We start from the raw sequence: 25,970 nt of genomic DNA on the forward strand, positions 1-25,970 counted from the left end.
TAAACTGTTCCTTTCAAATTTCAGTTGGAGCTTGAAATTAAAACAGTAGGTTGACAAAAAGAAATTATAACTCAAGGCCCTCTTACTAGCTTCTTCTGGAGCTTTCAACATCATTTCACAATCTTTGTCAGCAGATGGAATAGATTACTGAGAAAATCAAACTACTGTATTTTAGGATGATCATGACAAAAGTCTGCCAATGAAGACCAGGAAAGCTTCAGACACGTGTTTGCACAACTCCAACATGATAAAATCCTAAATAATGTGTCACTGGTCATTTAAAAAAAAAGGCACTAGCAGATAGCGGTGTCTTGGAATCAGCTTTTACTGAACTACCAAACTCTGGTGAGAATACCAAAACCAGCATCATTGTAAGAGTTTGCAGCATGTGTGAGGTTTTTTGCTTTTCTTTGACAAATGATAGGAATGCATTATGAGGTGGCAGCGTGGTTGTCAAAATGACGGATCTCTTACTCAGATGAAAGATGAAGTCTCAGGAGAATGTTTTAGATTCATGGAGCCATTAGCTTCTTTTAAACAAATCAATTTCAAATCAAAAGTTCTGCCAACATAATGGATGGAAGTTAAGTTATCAGACGGAGATAGGAAGTCAATGCTGGCCATAATGGGGCAAAAAAAATATATACTCAAATTCCAACTTGTCAGAACTATTGAGTTTTGAAGTGAATTATTTAAGCTTCAAGAAAGTTCTTGTTATTAGTAATTAGTTAAAAACTGAAAAGAACACAACTTTATTTGTCCTAGTTTTCAGGCAACATCCATTCCACTTAAGGAAAACTTGCAAGCTTGGATTCTATTTAAAAAGTTGTACATTTCAATGTTTAAAGCGCCCAGATTATGCTCATTATTGTATTTTGAGGTTGTACCAGAATAGGTTTGCATGGTTTCATTTTGAAAAAACTTTTTGTTGTTGTACTGCCCATTGCTGCAGCCCCTCTTTGTGTGTTCAGGTCTCTGTTTTAGCTACAGAGTGAGACATCTTACTTCTGTATCATCTTTGTTGGCACTCGCACATGCACAGTAGCTAGGTAAGGATCATATATCAGCTAGCTAGCTCCATAGACAGTAAAAGAAAGGCTGTTTCTCCAACTTCGGTCAGTTACAAGGCAGGATTAGCTGGGAGACTTCTTCTAAACAAGGGCACACTTCCAACTTTGCAGAACAGGGACATGTAAGTAGTTCTTTTGTAGATTATGGTGAACTTGTGTGTGTTGTAGCAGTGTTTTTGCCATTGAGCTAGCATGCTAACGGTTGCGGTTAGCCAGCTCGTTTCGGCTAGTGACGTAGAAAGCCGTGCAGATTTTGAACACTCACCCGGAGACTGAAGGAAGGACACATTCAGAAACCGTATCTCACTCAGTTTTTTTCCCCAAGTTTGTATGCGTGTGGACGCTCCCGAGACACAAAATAACACCCCAAATCCCAGAAAAAGTGATTTTTTTTTTTCATAATATGGGCACTTTAAAGCCAATGTGAACGTAGTCAGTTTTAACTGTAATCTGTCATCCACTTCAATATAAATGGCACATGGTGGAAGAAGAACTCAGATCCTTTAAGTAAAAGTACTAATACCACACTGTAAAAATACCCTGTTACAAGTAAAAGTCCTGCATTGAAAATGATACTTAAGTAAAAGTATGTAAGTATCATCAAGATAATTAAAAGTATTAAAAGTACTCGATGCATAAAAATCCTCACATTTTAGAAAACTGGAAACGATTCAAAGAGTGCTGTGTTTAATAGGCTACTCATTTTAGTTGGACTTTTAGGCCTGTATATTGTTGGGTAGTTTAATTTATAATAAAAAAATCGTATTTTATAAACTACATGTGTTTTATGTGCACAAATCTTAATTTGCAAAGTAACTAAAGCTGTCAGATGAATGTAGTGCAGTAAAAAGTCCAATTTTTCTCTCTGAAATGTAGCGCAGTAGAAGTAGAATGTGGCATGAAAAGAGTCAAGTAAAGTACAAGTACTTCAAATTTGTACTTATGTACAGTACTTACTGTATTACTTTCCACTTCTGCAATAAACACAGTACAGATAGGGATGTCTGTCCGGTTTGAAGGTGCGATTTGAATGGTGGTAATGAAACTGCACACACTTCTCTCTCCCTCAGTCTCTATCTTCAGGGCCCAGCTTCTGTTTGCTCGATCGATGCCTGCATCTCAAACAGTCGCTTTGGCAAATGAACAAGGTGTCACCAAAGACCATGGCCGGGATGACAAATAGAGCATGGCGCGCACACACACCGCCTCCCTCCTTGCCCTCCCCTTTCCCTTTCTCTCTAGTTTTCCCTCAGTCTTTCAGGCTACATCCACACTACTGCGTTTTCATTTGTAAAACGGCGTTTGGAAACAAAAGCGATCTCCGTCCACGCAAGCGTTTTAGCTCCGTAGCAGAACTCATTTCCGTCCACATTAAAACGACTGGCGACGCATATCACAGGACTATTCGCATGCACTAGGGATGCATGTTAAACAAGAAGCAGATTGTACGGCAATACTCTGAAGTTGAAAATCAAGGATGTATAAGTTGAAAATGTCTTAGGGAAAGAACAACAAATAATGAAAAGTAAGAGCAGGGGATTTATTAGCTTGGACCAGCGGCGAGGTGGAACTGTTACTGAAAGATATGTAACGTAAAGCCTACCTAGCCGATAACACTGACCGAAGACTGACTGTGTCGTCGTTTCCAATTGTCTCCGTTTTCGTCCTGGCCAAACACCAAACAACCCCGGAGTTGTCAAACTAAAACGAGCTCAGTAGTTTATCCGAAATGTCGCCTCTTTAGGGGCTCAAAAAATGACGGGGTAGTGTGACGTAAGGCGTAAACGTAGCAAAAGATAATCGTTTTCAAACCAAAAAGTAGTAGTGTGGATTAGGGCTGCACAATATATTGCTGTTTTAACGTCATCGCGATATCAACTAGCGCAATAAACAAATCGCGAAAGGCTGCGACATATCGAGATAGACTGCGACATATCGCGAAAGACTGCGACATATCGCGAAATACTTTTTGTTGTATCAGTAAATATCAGTAGAAAACTGCACTTTAAAATGTAACTGTCATTCATGTTTTTTTAGTGGTGTCTTTTATATTAGATTCAATGTTCAATATGTTCAATAAAAGAATGCTGGAAATGATTTCCTTTCATTTCTTTTAACACCGTCCAAACTGCCTCCTTAGTATCGAGTATTGAAAAATGCCTCGTCATTCAATACCTAAGGAGTGAATCTCATCAGTGTCAGTGAGCCAATAAACATGCAGCATGCTTCTACCTAGATCTAATAAAGCTGGTGATTGGCTGTCTTAACGTATAACGAATAACGTCACGCACAGAGACAGGGCTCACATACTGTAGTAGGAGTTGAAAAATAAATACAAATGTGTGCCGCAATGTGACCTATTGTAAATTCTTTTAGTTAAAGTGGATTTTATAAAATTGATATCAAAAATAGTACCGTTTAGTAACCGGTATCAAAGTCATGGTATTGGTAGTGGTACCGGTATTGTAATTTTTTTTTTAACGATACCCAGCCCTAGTTCTAAATTCAACAAGTAATTTGTTGTGTTCGAGCAGAATAATGAAAGCAGCAGAAATGCGTACATTCTAATATCCGTTTATTGATCGCAAGTAATATCGTTATCGCGATATCCAACAAGATCATCGCATATCGCAAATTTCCCTAATATCGCTGCCTAGTGTGGATGTAGCCTTTCCTTCACCAGCAGTCTTGCTGTGGTGTTGATGAACCCACATAGCCTGCTACACACTGGGCGCACACGGGATTCTTATTTTAATACTACTCAGCTGGAAGAAAATGCTTTCAACCAAGCCACCAAACTAATGGTAGCTTCATTAGTTAACCAGAGTTCCTTTGCTAACTATGTACTGTGTAAGAATGGAAAGCTTGGCAGGCGTAGCAACAGTAACAGGGCTTAACGAATGGTCAATTACTCCCTACTTCTCAGACGCTCTCCATTGTCAGTTGTTTCCTTCATCTCTCTCTGCATCTCTCTCTCTCTCTCTCTCTCTTTATTTTCCCTGCCAAGAAAGTTTGCTTCTTTTCTCATCCTCAATCAAAAAGAGCTTTTCTTATCAAATGGATCACATAACTTTCAGCTTGGATAATAAGAGGCACCCCATCTCTCTTTGGTTTTCCCTCATCCTTCTCTCTCTCTCTCTCTCTCTCTCTCTCTCTCTCTCTCTCTCTGTCCTTTCGTTTGACTCGCTTTTTTTCTCTGCAACTCACAGAGGAGGCCGCTGGATTAATCAAAAGTCTTTCGAGGGAGGGAAAGGAAGACGAGGTGGAGGGAAATGAAGGGGGAGGGTGGAGGGCGTTGCCAAATCAATCCCACAAGTCAATTTGAGGCTTGAGATCATCTACACAATAAATAAGCACGGAGAAAGTGGAGATGGGGTGAAAGAGAGAGAGAGACACACACACACACACAGAGTTGAGCTATGCAGAGGGCATCTGCAGGCCTGCACACAGGGCTGGCGCTCTGCTGGGTTGTATTGTGTAGACCAGTTGGTCTCCACTGGAATGAGAAGAGGATTATAGTCATCCGTGAGGATCCCGCAGAGTTTAACTTCTGGACAGGCACAGGCTCTTTATTCTTTCTCCTGTTGGAATGGATCCGACTGGACAGAAGAATTGCGGCGCGATAGGAACTTAGACTTCTAAAAATGGAATTGTCTTCTGTCGCTCGTTGTCCAACGGGCTAAACAAAACACAGTTATTGGACTCCAGGTAGTCTACATCCACGACGTTCCACTTCAGGGATTGCTCCGTTGCCGCCGGAAATTCCGCCGGATGTCACTCTTTTTTTGGGCCGGATGTCCGTTACCTTCTGCTTTTCTTTGCGTTGTAATTTTGAACTCTGGTGGATTGATGAGGACTATGGTTAACTGCTCCTCAGATCTCAGACTATCCGTCCAATCAGAGTTTTCTGTTGCACGACTAAAACAACCTTTGAACGTACACACGTTCCACCAAAACAAGTTCCTTCCCGAGGCTATTTTGCAGAGGCACCGTGGCTCTGTCCGGCGCATAGCACCGCCCAAGACGATTGTGATTGGTTTCAAGAAATTCCAATAAACCAGAGCACGTTTTTCTCCCATCCCGGAATGCTGTGTGGACTAGCCAGACCCCTCCTTCTCAGCGCTGTGGAGAAAGGTCGGGCAATGCGAAACTAGACTCCCAGAGACCAAGTCCTCTTTGGTAAAAAGGACCAGAGAGCTGGGTGACCAGTACATTAACATCCTTTAACACAGAATCCTCAAGCTGAACTAAGTGAATCATTAACTGTAGCTTTTTAGCAGTGGAGTTCCCCTCACTGGTGACTGACAGCGTTGTTGTCAGCAGTTCAAACACTCAACAAATTGAAAGTAGTCGAAGTCCATATTCCCTGTCTATAGGCTTAAAATTACTAGGGGTGTCATCGACCTGGATCAATATATGGATTCAATGATCAACGATCCAATGTCATAAATGCAAAGTGAAAATATCCATACATATAATCATCTTTAAGATGGGCCTTCATTTTTATTTTTAAATCCCACTTTATATTTATTATTTTTATTAAAAACAATAGTTTGTTTTTCATTTAAATGTCTGGAAGAGCTCAGTAATATGTATGTCAAATCATATTTTAGGTGTCTTTCATGAGTTGGTATAAATGGAAGATTGTGTAAAATGGACATATGATATTGCCTCGTATTGATCGCAGGCCCCTGAATTTAATGAAAATTATATTCGATTCAAAGCTATATTGGCTGAGTATGTGATATGCACAAATATCGTGTTGTTGTCCAAAGAATCAATACAATATTGTAATGTAATATTGTTGTAATATTGTATTGTATCATTCCTCAACTTTCACAGTCGTTTGTTGCCCCTGTCCCAGCTCTTTTGGAACGTGGCGCAGGCATCAAATTAAAAATAAGTGAATATTTGCCTAAAAAACAATAAAGTTTATTAGTTTGAACATTAAATATCTTGTCTTGGAGTCAATGGAATATATGTTGAAAAGGATTTGCAAATCATTGTATTCTGTTTTTATTTGCGCTTTACATAACGTCCCAACTTCACTGGAATTGGGGTTTGTATATTTTTATAAATAATATGTATCCAAAATAATCAAGCTAACTCCTTATGACCTCATAAGGAGCAAGATTCCAGAACAGCTCATCTGAGCTTTCATTTTCTCAAAGGCAGAGCAGGATACCCAGGGCTCGGTTTACACCTATCACCATGTCTAGCCAATTGGGGACCATAGGCAGGCTGGGGGAACTCATATTAATGTTAAAAAAACTCATAAAGTGAAATTTTCATGCCATGGGACCTTTAAGGACTCTTTAAAAAAAAAAAAACGACGCGTAGAGGAGCTTCACATCTGATTTCCCTCGTGGTCGAGGACTTCGATGACAAGACAACTACCTTTCACTCTCCCGTTATTTACCTTCCACCTCTTCCCCCAGGCTTTCCTCTCCACAGCCGATTCATCTGAGCCTTTATCGCTCTCCCTTTCAGTCCATCTGTCTTCTCTCTTTCCCTTGTGCTTTCTGTCTTTTCAACCCTGCCTTGTCATGAATTAACAACCTTTTTCTTATCTCAGTGTGTGTGTTTTTTTATAATACGTCTCTCCATTTCTCTTCCCTATTTGTTCCCTTTCAATTCCCTCTTCACTTGCTGTCATCGCCCCCCCCCCGTCCTGTGAAACCAATACTTTTCCATCCAAGTCCATTCATCTTTGTCCTATTTTACCCTGCAGCCTTCTCTGCCTGTCTCTTCATCACTCGTCTCGTCTCTGCATCCTCTGTCCTTACTTCTCCTCGTTTGGTATTCTTCATGCTCTGCTTCTCATCCTCACGAGCCCGCTCCGTCACTCTTTTTCCCTCCCCACCCCCTCATCTGGCTGACGGAGCATTTGCTTTCGATGTTCACATTTCTTCCCTCCTTGAAAGCTGCGGCTCTCACACGGAGCCAACTTTTCCCTCATCTTGTCTTTCAAGTCTTCTGGATTCCTTTCTGCCCTCTTTGAAGGGAGCGTTATCGAACGCTGGGGAAAGTTAGACGGAGCGAGAAAGAGCAGACTTTTTTTTTTTTTTCTTCCCAGAGCAGAGAAAGAGATAAGTGAAATTTCCCTCTCAACAGTGGGAGATGGTAATTACAGTGGATAAAAGTCAGGGGAATGAAGCTTTTCCTCACGGCTTCTCGGTGTACACACTGAGAGTCAATAGCTTTCATCTCTCCGTCCTCCGTTTTTTTTCCTCTTCTTCTCCCGTCTGTCAAACTGTGTCTTCCTGTCGTTTTTTTTTTTTCTTCTCTCTTCCTCGCCGAGAAACAGAATTCAGAAATCCAGTGACAATCACTGCAGCAGCTCCGTCCCTCATCATCACTTGCTCAGTGCATTTATTCTCTCTGTGTGCTTTCTTTTGTGTGTTCTTTTTCTTTTTATCTTCTTACCTTTGATATCAGTTTCCTTCCCAGTTTGTTTCTTAATCGGTTTAGTGACAGAACCCTCCAAACCCCTGTCCTGGTCTCACCTCCGTTGCCACTTTATCGGTGGTTTTGATTGGCCCAATATTCGGCACTATGTCACCCACCACGCACCAACCAGAGTTTAGCTACAATTGAATCAGTTATTTGCTTCTATTACAAACACTGTCAATCAAAATCTCTAAATAAATGATAACTTAAGATATATATTTTTTCAAATTTCAGTGTTGATTGTTGTTTATTTAGTCATGAATAACTTATGCTATGGAGAAAAAGATTAGAAACCATGTTTTCAGGGGCTTTTAAAGCTGCGATTCCTCAAAAAGGGCATTGGCCTCCAAGGGGCCCGACAGATGTTCCTCTAGTCTATCTTTTCATTCTTGTAAAAAACATTTTTTAAAGCATGTTGCATTTGTTTTTTTTTAAGCATGCCTTTATTTTTGTACCTATTAAGCTATGTTTCCACTGACACAAGTGAGTTTATAAATCCAGAAGCTTCCTCAAGTAACAGCCACAGTGTGCAGAATTTGAACATTCCTAACTATAGCCTTGAGCCCCCACAGAATCACAAAAAAAGACACTTTGGCACACTACAATTAAGAACCCATGCCATCAGTATGATTTGAAATGCTACAAATTAAAACTTTACACTCCATGGGTTTAAATCACACACAGACTTTTCAAATCAATCCATTCTTACCCATTAATCACCACACATAGGAAGTCAACGGTCGCAGCGCTGCCTTGAAGTCAACGCTGGGGGCTTAAAACACCATCGAGCAGCTTCTTCACTTGTTCTCTCATGTTGCTGGTTTTGTATGGTTTATTATTACTGCTTTAATGCTGTTCAGTTGTTTTGCTGCTGTCTGTTATCGCTGCGTTTCTTTAATTGTAAAGTGCACTGAGACTGTCTAGTGGTGATTTTACACCTTAAATACATTTGATTGAATTTGATTGAGTTACATTTTAATGTGCAGTTTGCCACTGACATTTTCTTTCAACAAACAGAAGAAAAAAAATTCTGAGTGTCTTTCGCAATATGTCGCAGCCTTTGCCCGATGTGTATATTGCGCCAGTTGATATCGCGATGACGATAAAAAAATAGATATATTGTGCAGCCCTTATAATAGTATAGTCTTTTAACAGCACTTTCTTCCCCGATAAATAGACAATAAATCTCAACTCCCTTACCACGCTCCTCTCTGCTGCCTTCATTCCTCTTCCAGCTTCATTACATAACAGTTCGGAAGAGCCAAGAACAGAAAAGGAGAGGTGCAGAGAGGGGGGGCAGCTCCACTGACCTCCCACCAGAGGGGGGAGACACAGTGATGGAGGAGCCATCAGCTGTGTGCCAGCTGCTCCTCCTGCTCCCTATTGCTACTTTCTTTCTCTCTATCCCTCTTTTCTCTGTCATCCTCACATTTCTCCCCTCCCTCTCACTTCCTCTCTTCCTCTGCCAACCCGCCTTGTCTCGCTAGCTGACTTTTCTCTGGCGTATTCCACAATGCCCTCTTTTTTTTCTCTTCTCTGATCCCTTTTATTCTCCGTTTCCTTCCTTTTGTCGCTTTTTCGCTTTAATATACAATCACTTGCAGCTTCGTGACAACTTCCTCTATCGCCTAGTTATGGAAGCCCTGAGGGGGAGAAAAAGTATTGCAAGGCCATAAAGAAAAAGCCACACTTGTCACTATTTTTGTTCTGCGACATCCCCCCCTCAGGGCTTCCATACCCTCCTTCCCAACTTTAGTCCCTACACCAACCTTTCGCCTTCCCGACACATTTCTGTCCAGAAGAAGCAGGAGGTGAGGGCGGCTGCTGTGACGCCAGGTGGCCCAGGGAGAGAGGTGACCGGGGGGGTGGGGGGGTCAGAGAGGTTGCAGACCATTGGGTCCATGTTATCACGGGATAAAAAGGGAGAAGTCAGGGGACAAGGGGGTGGAAAATGGTGATGGGAGAGAGAAGGTAATTCTGGGAGAGGCCCTTTAAAAGGGCAACTGTACTTTGAGAATGTTTCTGTTAGTACCGTACATGTCTGAAAAAGGTGCGCTTGCGCCGATGCATACTTCTAGAGACACACCCGTTTTCGATCAGTACCACAGTTGGCCAAGAACTCCGTCAGGGCGAGGGCCTCAGTCATGAATCATGCTGTTGCTCCGTTAATTATTTATCACATTATAGCTGCTGATTTGGCCCTTTTTTTATTTTTAGGACTTCTCGGTGTACACCGCTGCGGGGTGCATAATTAGTGCACGCACATGCATACGCACATTCTGAAGAGGTGAAGGGCAGGGGAAGGTTACATGGTGCATTAAGGGTTGCATGCCTCGGGATTCTATTTTGTTTCACATGTTGTTTGGATCAGAACTTGAAAAAAAACATCCATTGTCCATTGGCCCAGTTTTAGATTTACTTTACAGACTTTTGTACAGGGCTGTGAGGGCTCAAATGTTGCATGTGGTGGTAGAAGAAGTAGAGTAGTAATAGTAGTAAGTGAAAGAGTAGTAGCATCAAAATATACTTAAAGTACCAAAAGTAAAAGTACTTATTATACAGAAGGGCCCAACTGATATTACGTATTATATTACTGGATTATAATTATTGACGCATTATGCGCCAATCACAGCGGGACACGTCACAAGAAATGCAGTGCCACCAAAACCATTGTTTTCCTATGGTACGGCAGGCGTGGCGGATTTTAGACACGCATTCAAGTTAATATTAGCAACTTTTCAATGCAAGGCGCAGAGTCGCACTGCTCATCAATGTCATAATTGGCTAAGGCAGCCAATCAGATCAAGCAAGAGGCGGGCTTTACTACTTTACCACTTCTTTCTTCCTGTTTTGATGACAGTGGATATGGTAGGAACAGTGGGGATGTGGCAAATGCAGTGGTATATATCATCAAAGCTGGACACCTGAAGATTAATATGAGATGCAGCTCCTCACTCTATGTCAAGTTGTTTTAGTCATAAACTAAACAGAAATTGTGAAAGTGTATTAGGGCTTAGAACATAAGTATATAATGGCCATTCCCATGTTCCCATTTGGGTTGATACCATTTTTTACACAAATTTGGTGCACAATCTAACCATTTTTTACCACACAAGAATTGATAAAGAAAAAAAAAAAAAATATTCCAACATCCCTCCAAAACACCACATGAAGACACCCAGACCTTGAGGAACACCATAAGAAAAATCATTGCTGTGATTCGGTATCAAAAACCATTGGATTGCATTTTTCGGCGATTGGATGGCAAGCAATTCTGTTCAAGAAGGTGCTCAGAAACCCCCGTTACGGTCAATATACTAGGGCTGAAACGATCCCTCGAGTAACTTGAATAATTTGATTATTAAAAAATACTCTAGGCAAAATTCTTTGCCTCGAAGCTTACTTTAATCAATGTAACTAACGTATCGTTGACGGTGTTTCCGCAAAGGTCATTATTACTAGCGCACAACGGGCTGGCGCTTCTGTGGACACAAGACTGACGGCGCAGATTACAAAATGAAGGAAGAGAGCGAAAAATGTGAGGTAGGGCTGCACGATTATGGCCAAAATGATAATCACGACTATTTTGATCAATATTGAGATCACGATTAATTATCACAATTATTTGTTGATTTGAACCAAAACTAATTTTATTGTCACATAGGCTAATTGTAACTGCTTTTACATCCATATTGTGCTACATTCCTCTTTCTTTATTGAAGGATACTATGAAGCAGTATGCCATTTCAGCTTTTGTGCGACCGCTTTCCACACATGCACGTTTGCCGTGAAAGATACAGGCAACGCAATTTTCTGTTCACGTTAACGGCACATATGGTAGCCCGGTATCTACCGTACAAAAAAGCAATGCGTATTTCTGTGGCTCATTACACTGCCACTTACATGTCTGTGTTGCGCTTTGATGCTGCGAAACCCACGTTAGAAGCAACATAAACATCGCTGCATGTCACGCTAGTAGACACTAGTAACACGTTACACAGCAGGTAACGTTAGCCTACCGTTAGCTACAGTAGTAACTGGATTAAACACGGCTAAAATGATGACAGCTTAACGGTGTAGTGTGTCTGTATTTCACTGTAGAGGATTCCAACAGCGGGATGTCCAACAGTCTGCTGCTAAAGCTATGAGCTAAAAGACACAAACTAGCACTGGTCACTGCTGTTGTCTGAAAAACAAAACGGATGGAACTAAATGTTGCGTTTACTGGTAAACATTGTGACCGGCTTATGATGACCGACTGCTACCTGTTGTGGAATTTTCCTCACGTTACTCTGTCCTCTGTGACTGTCTACATCTAGAAACTAAGCTGCGCAGTGCAGGGAACAATCTGATTGGCTCATGGAGGCACGTGATCAGACAGTGGTTTATGGAGCGCTAGATTGGCTTTGCAAAAACTTTGATAAGGGGCGTTCTAAGAACGGAATGACGCATTTTAAATATCACTCGATCACGCAAATTTGATCGTGGGAAGCCAAAATCGTGATCGTGACTAAAATTCGATTAATTGTGCAGCCCTAATGTGAGGGGCTAAGAGAAGACCCAGGCAAGAGAAAAGAAAGAAAATGTGGATACATTTTAAGCCGCAAAAAAAATAAAAATAAACGAAAACTAGCAAATAGCCATGTTTTACAAACAAGCTAAAAGGAAAGCTGTCGGTTTGCAGTCCAACTAACATCATCACATGTGAATACAATTTGCCTCATTGATAATGATGATAGCTTTTCAGTCATACCCAAATTTTGCAACTCCAAGACCCCACTAGACAGAAATATTCAAATACACCATTTTAGATGCAAATAACACACTTGTACTGCATGAGGAAAAACTGCATGGCTATTGGCCCAAACTGCATGGGATTAGCATAAAGTGGGCATGTCTGCAAAGTGGAGACTCATGGATACCCATAGAACTATAATTGTCCCATATCAGTGGAAAATCATGAGAAATAAATGTGTGTTGATAACCGTGGTGCAAGGCTTGATCACCAGCGAGAGTGGGCCCCAGACCCCCAGGGCTCAAAGAGCCCCAGGTTCACTGTCTGGTAATTGATTCATGGCAATTTGATTCATCATAACTCTATATGGGACTACCATAAAAGAAACCACTAAAAGCGAGATTTCGACTGACAGGACACAAGGGCCTGTTTTATGACCTTATCTCTGTCTTGACAAAGGGCCCTGTGTCACAGTCTAGTTTTCAGACCTACATTTTGTAGCTGATATTTTCCTTACAAGGTACCTCAATCAATTTGTATTTAATCAAATTCTCACAGAGCAATATGGCCAGGATTTATGCACTGGACAGACGGGAAAAGTGGTCACAGAAGCTCACAAAATCGTTCATCGTCCATCCAGTTTTGACACTACATAGTCTCGCATTGCCAGACCTTCCTCCACAGCGCTGCGGAGGAGGGTCTGGGTAGTCTACACAGCATTCTGGGATGGGACAAAAACGTGCTCTGGTTTATTGGCATTTCTATACACCAATCACAATCGTCTTGGGCGGCGCTAAGTGCTGGACGGAGCCACGGTGCCTCTGCAAAATAGCCTCGGGAAGGAACTTGTGCACGTGCACGTAGGGAGGCGGGCTCTGGAACTGAAATGTCCGTTGATTGCGTGATGAGAATTTTACTCAGAAAAAAGAAAAAAAGAAGATAAATACCATTTGATTGTCGGTTCTAGCTCGGAGGACGTTTCCCGAATCGACCGGAGTTTACGACGCCAACACAAAGAAAGCGGAAGCTGAAAATGAGGGACATCTGGCGGAACCTCCGGCGGCACCGAACAATCCCCGGAAATAAGACTTGACTAGTATATGATCGCTGTTGGCTTTTAAAAAGCAACACACAAAAAAAATAATGAAATTATAATGGACTGACATGTTAAAGGGAGTTTTTCCTCACCCCTGTCGCACTAAATGCTTGCACTTGGGGGAATTACTGGAATTGTCGGGTCTTTCCCGGGCCAGTCTGCAATATACTGAAAGCTCTCTGCTCCCAGGGAGAGCACAGAAGATTAGCCTGACAGTCAGTGTGTTACAGTATGCCCACACAGCTGTTTCTACCCTTTCAATATTCTATGCAGTCAGGTAGATGATTGTGCCGCTGATTGATACTCAGTTACAATGATGTCCATCACTCAACAATTCCTGCATGACTGAATGAATGAATAACTAAATAATCAGACTTGGATAAAAAAATTTTTACACAATTTGTGAGTTTTTTTACGGCCCCCACACACACACACACACACACACACACACACACACACACACACACACACACACACACACACAGTCCCCTGAGAATGCAAAGAGCCCAGGACAACATTAAACCAGATCCTTGTATTTGATGGAATTAAAGTTGTTAGAAAATAAACGATAAGTCAAACCCACGCACGCACTTTGCGAGGTGACCCCCACTGACTTGATGAAAAAAATATAAACATCCCGACACACTAGGAGCACTGTTACGTCTGGAAATGAGCACCGTTCCCCTTCGGATGTGCCCAACGGTATTACGTGATGAATATTTCAGACTGGTCGTTTAAAGTTCACAGTGCAGCAATGTTTGCCTCAGTGTAGGTGTGCTGTTACATAAGAGGGAGAGCTGAGGAGGAGGGGGAGGGGGTCAAAAGACAAAGACAGATTCAAAGACAGACTGTCATGGCGGCTTGTTCAGAATACAATCTCATATTGTACTAAAATAGTTCACTAGAAAGTTGTTTCTGAAAACATTTTAAGCGAGAAATAGGCCGTGCGGTTGCTGAATCGGTCTTCATCACAGATCGACAATTCAGTTTAAAAGAGACTCTAGTCCCCCGTTTCCGGGTTAGCACTCTACCAATCAGATGGGTTATTTGAGTCCGACTGCCGGCAGTGCCCGCCCCACCGATTTCTACATGTCAAATCGGCCAAAATGAAGGCCGACGGCCCCTCGGACGGACGACGGCACGGAACACACTGAACAGACTCGAGTCACTGACCTCGCCAGACTGTCCCATGGCCGATTATCGGCTCGCTGTGTAGTCACCTTTACTCGTCCCAATCCAACTTAAAGTTTTCCAATCATCAAACATAATCCTGGCAAAGTCTAAATCACATTAAAAAAAAATAATAATAAAAGAAAATACTGTTAAATGTTCTCTCCGGGACAAATGCCAAGGGGAAAACCTCACAAAAAATGCCTGGAGGTTTAATCCAGGTTATTAAAACCTATTAACACGGCTACATCTCAAAGAAATGCTGAGGGAAGTACAACTGAGAGTCAGTGGGAATTCTTGTTCTTCTCTCTGAAGACTGTAAATCCAAAAATTTGCAGGCTTCATGGTTTCCATGGTTGTTTTTTTTGACAGAAAAATATGCTGTGTTTCCACATCAGGGATATCCTATAATACAATATTGATCTCTTTGGGAGGGTTGGAGGGTAGTCCAGGAGTGTGTGATGTTTTTGGTCAGTAATCACTCAGGTGACGACCTCTCGCAGAGTGAGATGTGTTTACATGTTGGCGTTTGTGCGTGTGTGTGTGTGTGTGTGTGTGTGTGTGTGTGTGTGTGTGTGTGTGTGTGTGTGTGTGTGTGTGTGTGTGTGTGTGTCACGTTTTGTACTAATAGGCAGAGCTTTAAGTCTTGATTCAGATCCCCAGAGGGTTTTCCCGCTGCTATTAAGTGACTTTAAAACACTGCAGTTACAAGCTGAGTGCATATAGTCGCCCTGAAATAGTGCTATAGGAATATGGGAAACCATGACAACACATCCAGGTAGCAATTATGTATGCCATCATCATCATCAGACCAGAAAAGCATGGCAGTGTTATCCTGCATCCATGTGCTGTCCAGACGTTAGTCAGATAAACCAGGAACTCCCTTTTTTTTTGTGTTAAATGTCCTTTGGCATCGAAGCAGGGGGAAGTCCCAGTGCTGTACAAACTATATCAGTGGTTCTCAACCTGGGGGTCGGGGGACCCCCCCCTCCCCCATGGGGGTCGCAAGATCATTTCTGGGGGTTTGCCAGATGGTTGGGGAGAACAAAAAATGAAATGACATATTCTAGACTAGGGAGCAACTCGAAAAGGTTGAGAACCACTCCTTCTTTAAACTAGCTGTCTGATCTCTGTGCGCCCGACTGTTCACTTACAGAAGGAGCTGCTTTCGTCCTTTGTGCCTTCCATGGTGCCATCCGGCAGCATCTGGAGGTAGAAGCCGTGTCTGCAGTAAAGCCGCGTGACGATGCCCTTCAGCTGGGGCTCTGCAGAGCAAACACAGGGTTAAGCACATGTTAGTGTCCGGGGAACAGGAACAGGAACACACACACACACACACACACACACACACACACACACACTGACTAAACAAGAGGCACGTCTTGATATTTACACGGTGAAATAGTCAAACAGTGAAGTGTGTGCGCTTGCATGTTGGTGTGTGACTGTGGCCTTCAGCAGGATTGATGGGATCCCGGCGTCTGCTAAGGAGAAGCATCTTTCACGTGTTCAAGTGAGGCAAGGTACAGTACATGTGTTTGCATGCTGTGTGTATGTATGTGTGTGTGTGTGTGTGTGTGTGTTTACTAGGGCTGGGACAATATGCTTTTGTCCCGATCCGATTCCTTCACGATACAGGTGTGCCCATGCAATTTGTATTGCGATTCGATAGCACTGAGTTTTGCAATTTCCAGAGACAATATAATCATGAGACATTACTAAAAAGTAATTGTTTCCTAAAAAAAAAAAAAAGAATGTACATCACACGTCAGTCAGTCAGTCAGCCATTTATTTCATTTTTAAAGAAGTACATAACATGGACTTTCTGCATTTTCTGCTTTCTGTTTTGCTGGAGATGGATATGATGTAGTCGACGTCGGCGGTACCGTATAAACAGAAAATTATTTGGGTGAATCATTGGTAAAAAAATAAATAAAAAATATTGATTTTAGGGAAAAGAATCGATTTTAATAATCGTTGCAAAACATAACGATACATACGATTTTAGATTTTTTATTTTTTTATTACCACACCTAACGTTTGCCCTCATGTACGTGTGTGCGGAAGTAGCTGTCCACAATGGGGCGAGCACTTTAAACATGCTAGCCCCCGCATCACAACTGGGGGACGGAAACAACGTCAACCAGGTAATTAGGAAGGACGTTAGTGCTAAGTGACTAAGATAGCAAGAACATGGGCAGCTTCAATTATTTGATTTTATAGGGACATTGTTTTTTTCTTATTTGCATTTGTGAGGTATAAAAGATTATTTTTTTGGTTTTACTTTGCTTATTAGTAAAATGTATTGCTAGTTTTAGTATTTTACATTATTTAAGGTTAAAAAGGGCTGTACTCGACATTCAGAACATTAATATCAGTAATCGGTAATGGCGTCCTGAGCGGAGAATGAAGTCACGCTTCCTTCTGTGCGTGTTGTAATCCGAGCCTCTCGGTTTTTTGTTTTGGTTTTGGTAGCCGGTCTTGCCGCCGCCGTGCACGTACATTCATGTTATTCCCGTCCTTTGGCATCGGCCTGTAATGACCTGGGAATGAAAACGGGCTGATGAAACCCGTTTGCCCCTCCTTTCGTGTTCAATGTGCCGCTGGCAGGCGCTCTGGTCGGGACAGGTTAACGTTACCGCTGTGAGCTGGCTAACTAACTAACTAACTAACTAACTGTCGTTGTTAGCGCTCCCCATTTCCCCCTCCCGTTGTGATCTGCTAGTGATCAGCGGTAACCTCCATACAGAGCCAGTGCACAGTGCAGAGGGGCAGCTCCCTCTAGTGGTACGCGGCTGGAATCTCTGATATATTTAAAAAAAAATGAAATATTCATTTAAAAACATAATACTACAGAAATATTACAAATATTTGTTTAAAGGCCCCATGACATGGTGCTCTTTGGTCTCTTTCCCGAAATTCAGCCTTGGTGCAGAATTACAGCCACTAGAGCCAGTCCCACAATGAGCTTTCCTTAGGATGTGCCATTTCTGTGTCTGTAGCTATTGAGGAGGAGAGAGGGGGGCAAGGTGGAGGGTGGGGGTGTGGCCTTGACCAACTGCCACTTTGCTCGTTTGAAAGCCATGATCTCTCTCTCTGTCTCTCATGGGTGGGCCAAATTCTCTGGGCGGGCAAAGCAGAGAAAGGGGAGGTAACCTTCCTCCTTATGACCTCATAAGGAGCAAGATTCCAGATCGGCCCATCTGAGCTTTCATTTTCTCAAAGGCAGAGCAGGACCTATCGCCATTTCTAGCTACTGGGGGACCATAGGCAGGCTGGGGGAACTCATTAATGTTAAAAAACCTCATGAAGTGAAATTTTCATGCCATGGGACTTTTAAGTGTAATATTTTTGTTTCGATATCAACTTGCTACATAGTTACGTTCATGAACGGAGCGCCGCATACATCCATAGGAAGAGAAGTGTGTATGAAGAGGAGACTATTTTGAGCCTCCACAGCACCTGCTAGCGGCAAATCACGCAGAACAGTAAGGAGATATGACCGAGACGCCTCAAATTTGGCTTCAGTTGGAACGGGACGGAGGAAGTACTGCGTGGCTGTGGCTGTCGACAATAAATAGTGGATATAGGCCTATGCTACTCTATTTTGACGAGGGCCATAATGGTGGTACTTAGAGAGCCTAATATTTTCTGAAGTGGTATGCGGTGTTAAAAAAAGTTTGAGAACCACTGCACTAGGCAGTGGGAGCACTATGACAACTGTTAGCTCACGGCTAGCAGTGCAGGCCACCGCCATTACGGCTCATCCACCACCGTGTTGGCATGTGCCACTCCTGGCCCAGACTCAGAATGTCAGTCAAACTCTGGGGAGAGCCGTGCCGAGGCAATCCCAGCCCGGACTGAAGTTTGTTCGTTACAGCACCCAATTTAAAACTGAGCTGCCACTTCACGGTTCCAGACTGAGCTCATAAAGTGGCGTCATAATGTATGACACGCCAATTCTTATGTCATTTTGGCGTGTTATCAAGACGCAAAATCGCTTTTTTTAGCGTGTTTATCAACGCCGTTCGGGCCGCCATTAACCTACATTACGTGTGAATTTGCGCCGTAGCGAGTAGTATGAAAGGACGGAAGTCCGCGGAGGGAGGTCGGTTGGGGTGGATGGGTAAAACAACCTTTTTCAACCTTTTTATTATTTCTTTTTTTTTTTTAAGTCTTCCCCAGTGTTTCTTTCCCAAACCCAACCGTTTATTGTTTTCATAAGCGTGTGACGTTGGTCACCGTTGTTTTTGTCGGGTTTTTTTGGTGTTACTAAAGCCTTTCCCAATGTTCTTTTCCTAAACCCAACATTTTTTTTTACACGCTTGTGACGTTCTCGCGATAGCACGGCATGTTCTCGCGAGAACACGCGACATGGCGACGTCACGTGGTGTGTAGGTTTACATCCGCTGTATGTATGTCTGTATGTATGTCTGTGTATGTCTACAGCGTAGACATACACGTGGATAGCTCAAAAATGCTTACAGATAACACGCCATTTGGCTTTAGGAAAGTGGCGTGTATGTTTACGCAAAGTCATGATGCCATGTTGACAGTTATTTTTTTCTTCCAGGGTGTCTGGGGTCAGTTATTTTAAAAAAAAAAGTTGAAAGTGAATAGGCCCCTGAAGTTGAAGTTGTTTAGTTATTTCTGTAGGATGTGATCATTTCACAGCGGTACACTTTTTGTGGTAGCCACCTGGAAATATGAAGCGACGAGCACCCTGTAGTGTAACTACAGCGGGGTGCTGCACTTGAACTGAGCAGAAAGCTCAATTCCCCGCGTGTAAGATGGCAAAAACTCAAGAAACAAACAACAACAACTTTACCATCACACTGAAAGTTTAATGAGCCATCTCCCGTTGTCTGTTTGCCCTGCTCTGAAATACCAACTGTCGGCATTTACGCGGTGCACTTGGAGGCATCAGGCTAACTATTTGTTTCGGCGAACCGATCAGGCACCGTCATCCGCCACCGCTCTAGAGATAATTCGGGGTGTTTTTCTCAAACTTTGTTTTTGTGTTTGAGTTTCTTGTCTCAAGCGTGACTGTGGGGGGGCTCTTTCACACCAAAGCGCTGAGGGAGTGGATCAGCAGGAATGTCAGTATGCTGAAGTGTTTCCACGATCAAGTTTTAATGAGATGCATCAAATATGGATGAGACAGAGAAGTACGGGGGCAGCTGGCAGTTGGCCCTTGGTGGACAGCAGGGGTGAGAGAGAGAGAGAGAGAGAGAGAGAGAGAGAGAGAGAGAGAGAGAGAGAGAGAGAGAGAGAGCACTGCAAAAGGTAACGATCCCAAAATGTACACTCAAAATTAATTATACACAGAAAATGAATACATTATGGAAGACATATATTGGAGTATGTTTTGTGTATCCATTGCACTTTCATAAAGTTAGAGGGGAAGTCAAAATATAATGTTGAAAAAGTGAATTAAAAATTCAATATAACAACAGACTGAGATATCATGACAGTTACACCCAATCTTTTGAGCCGTGCCACATAAACACGGTAATCCCACACTTCCCATAATGCAAGTGTGTCTTTTTTTGTGTTTGCTGTATTCAGGACATGTTGGCATCATGAGAAAAAAAACAGGACAACCTCATATTAACCCAACTTGGGAGTTGGAATAACTCGCGTCATTCTGACCTTGTTAACCACAGCCTTGTTGTTAGAATCAGATCAAAAGGAATTCAGCCTCAATCACCTACTTTAATGGGTCACATATTTGTAGCAGTTTAACTACTGCCAATTATAAAATGTGTATACAGTAGGTCTTTTTATTATTATTATGGAAACAGCTTGTTTGACACCTTTTGTAGACCCTCCATGTCTGTTAAATGCCCATGTCTTTCAATATGATTCCCAAAGTTCCCTCCAGAGCCACAGAGGATAATAAGTAAATTGCCCTTGATGTGTAAAACTGGTGGAGTGGCCCTTTAAATGAAAGCATTAAATAATATATTTTACTAAAAGCAATGCAATATAGGTCTAAAATAGTTTTTTTTCGCTTTGTGATTATATTGTTCTATTGCACTGTATCCCCATCACTTCGTTTTCCCAACATACAATCTCATTATCATCAATTTGACGGGATTGTTTTTTTTTTATTTGAAGAGGTGACATAATGTTAGTTTAAAAATGTTATGCAAATACTCTACTTTTTTTTTTCTCTTTTTCGTTGCAAAGCTAGCACATTTTTCTGCAATCCTTGAGAAGTTGAATTGAAGCTCATTAGGGTTTGAGTTAAGCCTTGGATGCGAATTGGTCAAAGAAATGCTGGTGTGTAATCCTCCCTTTCATTCCGACAGCGTGACACAATATGTTTTGAAAGCTTTTCATCGGACGTTCTGGCTTCGGCCGCGAGATTGAGTCGCTGTAACTACTCAAAGATAAAAGCTCATCCATCCAACGGTGGCGGAACTAGACACAGAAGGTCAAATGTGGGGTGTGGTAATCGGTAATATCCTGAATATTAATCCCAAATTAAGCCTCAAGACCACACACACAGCCATGTGCTGCATAACAGATCTGCCACAGTCCAGAGCAGAGCACAGAGGAGGGCGCATGTTGGACTTCAGCGTGAATCGGCTTTCGTGCGTCCCTGTTTGGTAACGATGCTGTAATCCAAAAAGCACTGCTCGGACATGCAAAACTACTGGGGCATGTACAGAGCCTTTACACAGCCACACACTGCCTAAGTTAATGTGTGTGGAGTGTTGTGACACTAGGTCTCGAGTGAAAATGCAAGAAACGACTATCATTACCTATAACATGAAACCAAAACACAGTAGAATTGTTGTTTAAACCCTTTCTACCGTAAGTGACTAAAGTCTATAGACCTATATTGCTTTGGGGTGTAGCTTTACAGTAGTTGACCTTACTCCGTGACAGCTTGTTAAACAAGATTTTCCAAAGTGAGCTCCGATTCTGTCCTTACAATGTCAACACAACCTGAGACCTATATATTCTGACGTCCCCACGCCAACATTTTGACCAAATGGTGTCAATGGGGAAAAAAGCTTAATGTTCAAAAAGGCACTGGGATCGATCCACTGGGCCATGTGGATATCCATTTTTAAGAACAGAAACTGGCAATCTTTGCGTTTGACTGTGATGCCAAACAAAGGTTAGGAGTTAGAAGGATCAGAAATCATCCTCTGGGGACTAGGAACGTTCATTATCAAAACTAGCCAGTAGATGTAGCAAAATGTCAGACAGTTGGATGGGTGAACCTCCTAATGCTCCATCACTAGTCACGCACGAATAATCAGCAGGGGATGTGATAATGTCTTTTACACCAATCCATTCCCCCAGTGGGATGACTTTTGCAGCTTCTTCAGCAGTCTGCTTGGCTCCTTGCTAAACTTTAGATGGTACATCTGTGGGGGTCTAAGGGTGGTGATGTGCATAATGTATGCAGAAGTCAAACTTGATTTGGGCAAGATGTGAAAACTTTCCACATGCATAATGAGGTGGCCTGCTGGAGTTATGATCGAGCCAGAGACATCGCATTAAGGAATTAACCATTTCTAGCAATCACAGGCCCCATTTACATCTGCAGCATCCGCAGTACAGCACAGGACGGATAGATGTCTGCCATTTGAAATGGAGTTTCGGGGCGTTTTTAGAGGTGCACCATCCACCAGGGGTGGCCACTCTCGCCTCAGCTCCCAGCACTGACTTCATAATGACTAGGAGTTTATTTCTCTAACGGAACTTTGCTCTTGTTGCTGCATGAAGATCTTCTTCGTGTCTGGGCTGAAAGTTGTGCACACCCCGGCGTCGGGACTTAGGCCGGTGCTGGTAGTTGTTGTATGTGGATTGAAAATAGGGCTGGGCGATATGGAGAAAATCAAATATCACAATATTTTTGACCAAATACCTCAATGCCGATATTGCAACGATATTGTAAGGTTTACAATTGGTGCATTCACAAAATATCTTCCACATTTAGATTTTGGATAAATAATCATCATAATATGGCTATAATGACTAAGTGGTTAAAGGCAAATAATAGAACAGCTAGAACAGTCTGGTAAGTTCAGAAAATGACATAACTTTACTGTAATGCAGCCTTTGAAACCAGGAAAAGACAGGACTTACCATGTAACGATATTACAATTCTTCAAAATCTAAGACGATATCTAGTCTCATATCACCAGTGTTGTAATGTAACGGAGTACAAATACTTCGTTACTGTACTTAAGTAGAAATTTGCAGCCACAGTCACTGGTGTGTGCGTTACTTCACGCAGCACATGTACTGACTGGAAACGTTACCGAGGATTATTTACCGCCGATGGCGCAGATGAACTAACGCTACACTCGTTACTGTAAGTAGGTAGCCTACAATAAAACCTCCATGATTAAAGAGTCAATACTTATCAATAACCCACGTACCTGTTCTACAGGCAGAAACACGTAGAAACCGATATTACAGTCCGCGCCTGTCCACTTCGTCCAACCGCTGCTGCAAACACAGCGCTTTTAAACAGTGTAATAGCGACTTTACAAACGAGCTAAAATGAAATATAATAAACAGTTTGTCTTAATTTGCAACCAATCTTGAACTTTGGACAAACTCTTGTAAACGTAGCTGCTGTCTAAACGAGCTATCCTCTCCGCTGGAGCGGTAAACCTATGGATGTATTATAAGACCAAAACAAATACATGTGGCTACTTAATATGCACGTGAATGACGCGTTCTTCATTCTTGACGATGTTGCCGGTGGTATTATTTAGCAACAGAATTGTCTTATTTCAAATTAGGCATACAGGACTAATCTGAGATCATTTTCTAGTTAAGTAGCCTATCTAGTTATCATTATGGATTTTCCATGTTTTTAGGGGTTTGCATACTAATGTAAAAAATATAGCATTAATTTAGTAAGAAAGTGAAAATATCAAACAAGATGATCGTATTAGGTATAATCTTTTTTTCTTTATTTGAAAGTCCGGCCCCTGGAGTGTCTGCTTAAAAAAATTCTGGCCCTTGGAAAAATGTAGTTGATGACCCCTGGTCTAGCTTTGCTGCTAATGGCACAACATCCAGTGGCAGTGGCTAGCTGGTTAGAACCATTTTCTAAAGCATAGGTGCGGCGTATATTTTCCTGCTTTTTTGTCCTTTTCCAATCACACCTATGATATTTGTTTCAGGGCCAGTAAAAATGTAGAAGGGGCCAGCAAAACTCTGATCTACTGGCCCCGGGGGCCAGTGGGGATTTTTTTTTATGTTGAGCCCTGCGACCACCCCGACGATAGTGGTGAACTCGGTGAACAGGGTAGTGGTGAAGATAACGTCATACACCCGTGTTGCAAGAAATGTTTCTGTACATTAATGTCAGCTCTAAAAATATGCTGTTTGTTCTTTGAACTTAAGAGAATTGTGCCTGAAAAGTCCTAGAAAAGAATGTGATTTTGATTTGATGAGTGAGATTAAGAAGATATGGGAACCCTGAATATGCTTTATGCTTTACTATAAGAAAGCCACAATAAAAGTTCTAACCACTTGGTTTAAAAAAAAAAAAACTTTTACTTTTACTTCAAATACTTAAGTACATTAAATATCAGAAAATTACTTTTGATACTTAAGTACAGTATATATCAGATACTTTAAGACTTTTACTTAAGTAATATTCTAAAAGGTAACTTTCACTTCTACCAGTCTTTTTCTAGTACGATACTTGTACTTTTACTCAAGTATTGCTTTCTAGTACTTTATACAACACTGCATATCACGATATTGATATAATATTGAAATATTGCCCAGCCCTAATTGAAAATGCATTTGCATTTACACGTTCAATGTGGTCCCGATGCACCTCTGGAGGTGGTTTAGCACATCACATCACAATCCGCCCTTAATGTATTTAATGTGAATAAAAAGCCTGCACTATCTGTAGTAAAGCACAATCCAATTGCAATGCAATCACCTAAAGCACATTTTAATGCAAGGTGTAAAGGGGGCCATTGGTAAATCAGCAATACACAAAGCTTATCACATAAGGAGGAGGTTTGGGTGGTGGAGAGCTGAGGCTAAAAAAATGGTTTGCATGAGTGTCATCAGCAGAGTGGGGCCCCGATCAGAGTGCATTTAGCAGCCTGGGGCAGCTTTTTGAAGAGTTTTGTCGCTACTTTTGCAATGCTGAGCACCCTGCGTTTTTCCACTGTACTGTATGTTCCTTGCGTTTATGCATCAGTGTCCCGAAACTTACAACGGTTGGCTGAGGACGGGCGCCTGAATCGGGTGCCAGTTGAAGCTTGAATCCATCTAGGGTTTAACTGAAGGAGGCTTAAAAAACTCGGTCTGAAATTTTTGAATTAAAGCTGCCGATGTCAACATGTTTATGCTTACAATTGTTTGTCCAAAATGACAACAATGCATTGTTTCCCTGACAGTTTTATTCATGGCAGTGTGGAAAAGCGTCTGAAATGGCATTAAAGCCACGGGACTAAAACAAATTCATGCTCGTGTAGACTGCAATCCCACTGGCACATTACAATGTATCCTGGGAATATCATAGCATTAGTCAACAGACAACAGATCTCTTATCAGAGCGCATCATACCCTATAGGGCTGGGACGATTCGTCGACATAGTCAACGTCATCGTCTACGTAAATGCGTCGACACAAATAACTTGCGTCGACGCGTCAAATAAAATAATAAAACTTGCGTGTAAATTAATTAATGTAATGCTGAACTAATGTAATGCGGAACTACTGTTAGATACGCGGGTTCTAGGTAGGGCTGTGCAATTAATCGAAATTTAATCGCGATTATGATTTCGGCTCCCAATGATTACAAAAACAGAATAATTGAGAAAAACTATTATTTAGCTCATTATGTTTTGCACATAAACTCTTATTTTCTCTCGTGTTCTGAATGAAAAAATTAAGTTGAAATAGGAAAAGTATTAAGGCAAATTTCACAGTTGTATGTTTTTTTTACTGTTGATTTATTTAACTTTTTCCACAGTTTTTTTAAGTTCAATAATGGCAACATCTTTCCAGGAGTCAACGAGTAATCGTGTTAAAATATCGTGATTTCAATATTGACCGAAATAATCGTGATTATATTTTTTTCCCATAATCGAGCAGCCCTAGTTCTAGGGACACCTAAACTGTAGCCCCGCCTTAGCTCTGAAGCTAACCGAGCTTCTCCGCATTCATGCAGTTTTTTGTCAGGTCGACGGTATGGCGAGTGGTGGCGACGCACAAGAGTTCCCCGCCGGCCTCTTTAAGATCACAAGTTCGGGAAAACTTTGAGACTGTATGGCTGCAGTCTGGAGTCTCCCGTGTCACGTCATCTCGTCTCGTGCCGTCCCCGCCTCGAAAACGTCGGTCTTCGGGTCAGTTCCAGTCGTAGGCTACAGGCGAGAGAGTGGTGGATAAGACGAGGACTTTGTGTCGCCGTTGTTCACCAGTTGTTGGGTATGTGAGTGGA

General features: G+C 42.0%; 1 protein-coding gene across 2 annotated transcripts in view; it reads right to left on the minus strand.

The window, feature by feature from the left end:
* fgf11a (fibroblast growth factor 11a) overlaps positions 1–25,970 on the minus strand; it is a 148,545-nt gene that overhangs the window by 42,582 nt on the left and 79,993 nt on the right. For both annotated transcript variants that reach the window (XM_039822932.1, XM_039822930.1), the window contains one exon: positions 15,676–15,786. In XM_039822932.1, coding sequence (XP_039678866.1) covers positions 15,676–15,727 — 52 coding nt within the window. In that variant the 5' untranslated portion in view covers positions 15,728–15,786. The remainder of the gene's footprint in view (positions 1–15,675; positions 15,787–25,970) is intronic.

Source organism: Perca fluviatilis, chromosome 14, assembly GCF_010015445.1.
Source record: "Perca fluviatilis chromosome 14, GENO_Pfluv_1.0, whole genome shotgun sequence".
NCBI classification, from domain to species: domain Eukaryota; kingdom Metazoa; phylum Chordata; class Actinopteri; order Perciformes; family Percidae; genus Perca; species Perca fluviatilis.